Source organism: Ochotona curzoniae, unplaced genomic scaffold, assembly GCF_017591425.1.
Source record: "Ochotona curzoniae isolate NIBS_2020 unplaced genomic scaffold, NIBS_Ocur_1.0 contig_3190, whole genome shotgun sequence".
NCBI classification, from domain to species: Eukaryota; Metazoa; Chordata; class Mammalia; order Lagomorpha; family Ochotonidae; genus Ochotona; species Ochotona curzoniae.
Window position 1 is genome coordinate 20083181 of NW_024465751.1, and position 6000 is coordinate 20089180.

At 34.6% G+C, this 6000-nt stretch overlaps 1 protein-coding gene across 2 annotated transcripts in view; it reads left to right on the forward strand.

The window, feature by feature from the left end:
* Positions 1-3730, forward strand: part of NUDCD1 (NudC domain containing 1) — a 65568-nt gene extending 61838 nt beyond the window's left edge. For both annotated transcript variants that reach the window (XM_040979407.1, XM_040979408.1), the window contains exons 9-10: positions 1351-1510; positions 3122-3730. In XM_040979407.1, the coding sequence (XP_040835341.1) occupies positions 1351-1510; positions 3122-3414 (453 nt within the window). In that variant the 3' untranslated portion in view covers positions 3415-3730. The remainder of the gene's footprint in view (positions 1-1350; positions 1511-3121) is intronic.
* Positions 3731-6000: the final 2270 nt, after the last annotated feature.

The window sequence follows — 6000 nt, forward strand, 5'->3', positions numbered from 1 at the left end:
GCCAGTAGTGTCCTGGCTGAATGCATTAAGAAAAAATTGGATTCCACAGATACCATTAGGAACTCAAGAGTCTGACCATTAATTGGGAACATTAAAATACAGACCTTGTTTAGTAGTGATACTGGGATTACGAAAAGGGATCACTGAAGTTTAAATTCAGAAAGGAATTGTTAGGCATGCCAAAGTAATAAAGTAGGCTATAAATACATATACCCACATGTGTTTGTGTATGTATATATAGCAATTAATTAAATTTGTCAGAGGTTTGTGTTCTTACTCTTATCACTCATTAATCAGAGGAAGCCCCTAAAAGTAACTTTTTTTTTTTGCGAGCACCTTCAGTTATTGTGGCTAAAAGCTAAGCTAAAAAATTCCCAAATAAGGGGTAGATTACCTTCGGTGAAAATAACCATTTGTATATAAAATTCATGAACTATGGGTGTAGAATATTGGTAATACCTGGTTATCAAGGAACTTAGTTTTGTCATAGCATCATTCATTTGCTATGTCTGTTGTAACAAGTTTAACTAGAAAGAATTTATTGATTCTTTCTGGGTTCTGCCTTGGAAGGTCCTAAAATATGTTGACAAAGGTGTCTACACTCCTGACTCTGTATTGGCTTATAGTACCAGATTTTTACTTGAGAAGGTGACAGACATAGTGTGAGCTACCATCCAACCAGTTCATTCCTCAAATGTGCACAATACCCCAGCCTAGGCCAGTCATTACTTTTAGGGTATTGTGCATTAATTAACATCATGCCAGGACCCAAACACACACATTCCAATCTGGGATGCAGGTGTCACATCCTACTGCTTATTCTGAAGTCCAAAGTCCCACCTCTAGTTGTTTTGGAATGTTAAAGTCCAATAACAGTTGCAGCAGATATGTCATTAAAACCTATTCAATGAAATATTTGTCTAGATATAATCAAACTGAGTCCGTTTGATTTTTGTATTAAATGCATTAACTCCTGTAGGCAGTTTTATAATTGCAATTTTCATAATTAAGTAGTACATTAATTAGAACCAGTAATAGTGATTCTAGCTATCATTTTTGGTAATATGAAGTTTATAAATGCTAACTTACAATATATTGTATTCTGCTTATAAAATTGATGTTTTAGATATTTAAAACTAATTGTTAATATTTGGGAAATAACACACATAGGTCCAAATTGCAGTTTGATACCTTACTACTAAACAGGTCTTAGACAAATTAAAGGCCCACTACACCACTTGTCTGCATTTTTGAATGTAATATTCCCAACAGAAATGTGCTATTGCTTTGTTCTAAGGAGGCAATCGGACTTACTAAGTTGTTGAATACAATTCTTGGGTCACTTTTCAGGTGAACCTCGGAAGCAACCAGTACCTCTTCTCCGTCATCGTGGACCCTAAGGAAATGCCTTGTTTTTGTTTGCGCCATGATGTTGATGCCCTGCTATGGCAGCCGCACTCGAGTCAACAAGATGAAATGTGGGAGCACATTGCAACTTTCAATGCTTTAGGTATGTAGAGGAAGCTCTTTGACTACATTTTCTAATGCACAAACAAATTAGTCACCTTTTAAAATTTTTAATTAAAAAAAATTTAAAGCTGCCTTAATTGCATTTAGATAGTTTTGTTGCCTGCACTGTACTTGATGTTACTACTATTTGTTTTTAGGACTGATTGGTTTTTTTGTACTTGTTCCAAAAATCAGCACAAGGTAGAAACTGGTTGTCTAGCCAGTTGAATCATTCTAATCAGTTATTTTAAGCAAGCTATGCAATATTAGAATCTGAACAAGCAGCTTGACAGTACCTGCATGGAACCTGTACTTAGGTTTCTTCCTCTTAAGAGAAATTCTATGGTATTTTTGAAGATTAGGTATGAGATATTATGAGACATTTTCCATGGAATATAAGTGCAAAAGAAAGCCATTAAACTGAAAATGCTTTTGCACAGTGGCAGTAAACAATTTAGATTTAGTAGGATAAAGTGGAAAACACCTGTCTTAAAAGGTAATGCTTAAAAAGTTAACTATATAATTGTAAATGTAGACAAAGATAATGATTCAAAGCATGTGTTTGTGACTAATTCATATAAAAAATTCCCAACTTCTTGAAAGCTTAAAGCAGGAAGTACAGTTATTTTAATGATTTTATATGCACAAGCCTAATTGTAGGCTTGTGTCAGTTACAGCTAATAATATAGTTCAGAATCTAAATGGATTTCTTTGATCTACTACATGAAGTCCAACCCTAATTAACAAAGTGCCTTCTATAATTTTTATTCTCTACTGTCTTTTATAATGTCCAATTTCTCCAGTTGTGTCCCTGAGCCCCTTATTACAGAATTCTATGCTTTAGCTTTTTATTAATATTACATTTGAAATACACATTATTCTGTCAAAGTTAGAGAACTAATTCTCAACTATTAAGTAGATGCCTGTATACTTTTCCATTTACCCTCTTCCATTTACTTTTTTAGTTACCAAAAAAATAGATTTCCCTTATCTTTTAGTTCCTCCTCTTATTTATTTTTTGATAAGATCAATTTCTCATTTTTAAGTAAAACATCCCATTCTGAAATCTAATTTAGATTTCAAAATATGAATATCCTTTTCAACAGGCCTAGTTACCATGCACATGACTTATCAGAAAATCAATATATTTAAGAATTAAGGAATAGTCTAATTAACTTTTTGAAATTAACTATCTTTTGAGATGTAATGAATTGTAGTACCATCAGGGAGGCATTATGAAGAAACTTCTGAGGTAACTTTACAATGGTATTATAGAAATATTTTCCTGACAAGAGCAAAAATTTGATTCTGTAATATGTGATTCATGAACCTGAATATTAAATGTATTTTCCAGAAATAATTAAAACACTGCTACATCCTAAAACAAATTGAATCATATGGTGCTTTCCTTGAAAAGATGAAGCCCTATTTGTCTTCGTACCAGCTGAGAGAAATTGCTTATGGCTCATCATTAATGACTATTCAATCTTTTTTGAGCCATTATTGTATATAACTTAACTATTCTACTGACCACATATTAAGCCATATCTGAGTCACAAATTCTCCATCTTTTAATTAATATCAAGTTTCTTTTGTTTCATATTCTCGGCAGGCTATGTCCAAGCATCAAAGAGAGACAAGAAGTTTTTTGCCTGTGCTCCAGATTACTCCTATGTGGCCCTCTGTGAGTGCCTTCGCCGAGTGTTCATCTACCGCCAGCCCACTCCCATGGCCACCGTGCTCTACAACAGAAAGGAAGGCAGGAAAGTAGGGCAGGTTGCTAAGCAGCAGGTAGCAAGCCTAGAAACCAATGATCCTATTTTAGGCTTTCAGGCAACAAATGAGAGATTGTTTGTTCTCACAACCAAAAACCTCTTTTTAATAAAAGTAAACACAGAGAATTAATTAGCCCAGCAGGTCGGCTTTGCTACACTGGCTGGAATAGTAGTCAGTGGTAGCTAGAGGCTGCATAATTATTGTGTAACTGTTAAGTTTTAATATGGTGAGTAATACCAATATCTTTTAAAAAAAAACTTAAATTCATACAAGGTAATGTATTCAAGATAGTACAATTCAGTGAAAGCTTTGGAATGAAGCTGCAGATTTAGAAAATACTCTGTAAATACATTAGTATTAGTGATTTTAGTTTAAAAAAAGCTAAAATCTCATCTTTTGTATGAAAGGTACAATTCAGTGTTTAAAAATAAAAATACTTCATGTACTCTTTGTTCATTGATTAGTTCCTATGCAACATATCTTTGAAATATATTAAAGTTTGCTTGAGAGATCTTATTTTTCAAATTCAGAATACCTTTAGTTGACATATCTGTGGTAGAGTAAATGCATAAACAAAGAAATAAGGTTCTACGTGATTCATTGTTGCATAGCAAACCACCCCAAAACAAGAAGATTCATTGTGTTGTACCATTCGGCGAGTTGACTACTTATGTTCCATAGGCCTCTCAGTCTCTTCTCTGTGTGATGAAGAAAACGGCAAGAGGGCATGGTCCACAGAAGACCTTACAAGCTTTTCAAGTATATTGTCATATTTACCAGTGTCCTTTGGCAAAGAGGGAACGCCACAAGCACACAGATAGGAGACACTCCCCCCCCCATAGTCTGTAATAGTGTACTACACAAGGAAAACATACACTTGGTTCCAGTACTTTTTTTCTGACAGGCTAAACAAAAACAAACTTGTTTATACATTAAATCTCTTCATTATAAATTCTAGTTTGAAGTTTTTTTAAAAATGTATACTATTTTTAGATTTGTGGCTCATTAACCTCAATTTTACATTTTATAAAGAAGTTGAGCATAATTTAATGTGCAGAAAATGAAGATATGCAATACAAGATTGAAATAATGTTAAGAAAAACAAAAGATGTCAGGAACAAATATTTCTAACGAAAACCAAACAGGTTTGTGAGATGGAAGTGGGGGATAAAGATGGGAATAACATACAAGTTCCAAACCTTGTCACAGAGTACAGTCTCCTGCTTACAAGTGTTGGTATGCCAGCTGAAACAGTGGCAGTGGTCCTGCCGCCAGGAATCCCAGTGGTAGTCTGTTAGGAATAGGAAGGAGATAATTAAATTTATGCGAAAGTTGAGCAAAATTTTCTCTACATTTTTTTCCCCAAATTAATAAATACATTAATTGGCTATGTGCCAGATTTCTGGAAGCAATCTTTTTTTCTTGTGTCTGTGATTTCTTTTAATAAGATTTAATATTGGACTGAAAACTGTCAGGGTAATTCATCCTGAGTTACAGCATGTTGACCCATGGTGAAAGTAGTAGATCTAGGGTGGTGATTGCAGGCTTTATGTTCTTGAAATGCTTTAGGCATTCCTTAAGCATTTGACTCTGCTTATATGACGTTGGAACTTTTCAAATGGTTTATATGTTTTACAGATTGAGCCACTTAACAATATTCATTCAACTACACGCTGTAGCATGATTTTTTCAATGTTAAGGTACTATTTAGGATAAAGAGACAGTATACATTCTAGTGACAGTTCAGGTAAAGTTTCCTTTGAAGGGAAAAAAAGAAGTTGGGTAAATTTATGGGGAGTAGTTGTTTTACTGCTAGAAAAAAAGTATGAGGATAGAGCCATGAACACTACATACATGAGGCAAGCAGAATTGCCAATGGGAAGGGACAACAATATCAATTTCAGAAAAGAATGGTGAATATTATGCAATTATCACATCTATGCATGGAAGGGGAAATATACAGGTTAAGCCATGAGTGCATAGGTATTTCCAGCATTTTTTCCTATCTACGGAGATAAGAAAAAGTAACATAATGAAAACCTGAGAGTATACTCATAGTATACTATTAGTATTTTAAATTTTACATAAAACAGTTACTTGAGATTCAGACAGAGTGCACACTCTCACATACTAGTTAACTTCCCAAATACACATACATCTGGGTCTGCACAGGAACCCGGTTACTTGAGCTATCAGCACTACTGCCTAAGTTCTGCATGAGAAGCAGCTAGAGCCAGGCATCATCATAAGATGACTCCGCTTGGAGACACCAGCATCTTAAACGCCCTCCTCATTACTGCAAGAGTTAGTGTACAAGACTGTCTGAGGAGCTGGGCTAATAAAGTGTATCCCTAATGCAGTTGTAAGAGTAATCAACTGAAAGCAATGCTTTCTAAAATTAGTAAGAATGGGCCAAATTAGAGTAAAAAGTACCCAGTCAAGTATCAAAGGTTATTAAGTAATAATTAAAAATGACAGTATCAGCATCAGTCAACAACTATTAGCTGAATTTTTGTTAAAGTTATCCAGGACTTTTCATAATGTCCATTCCTACAATGTAGGGAAACACTGCAATAGAGCAATGATGGACTTATGATGGTTCATGAAGGACCACCCATTGTAATACAACAGGGGGGGAATCATAGGGAGGAGGAAGAGGCTTGTGAAGGGGGACAGGAAGTCCTATGGAACTGTATCAAACAATAGATAATAAAT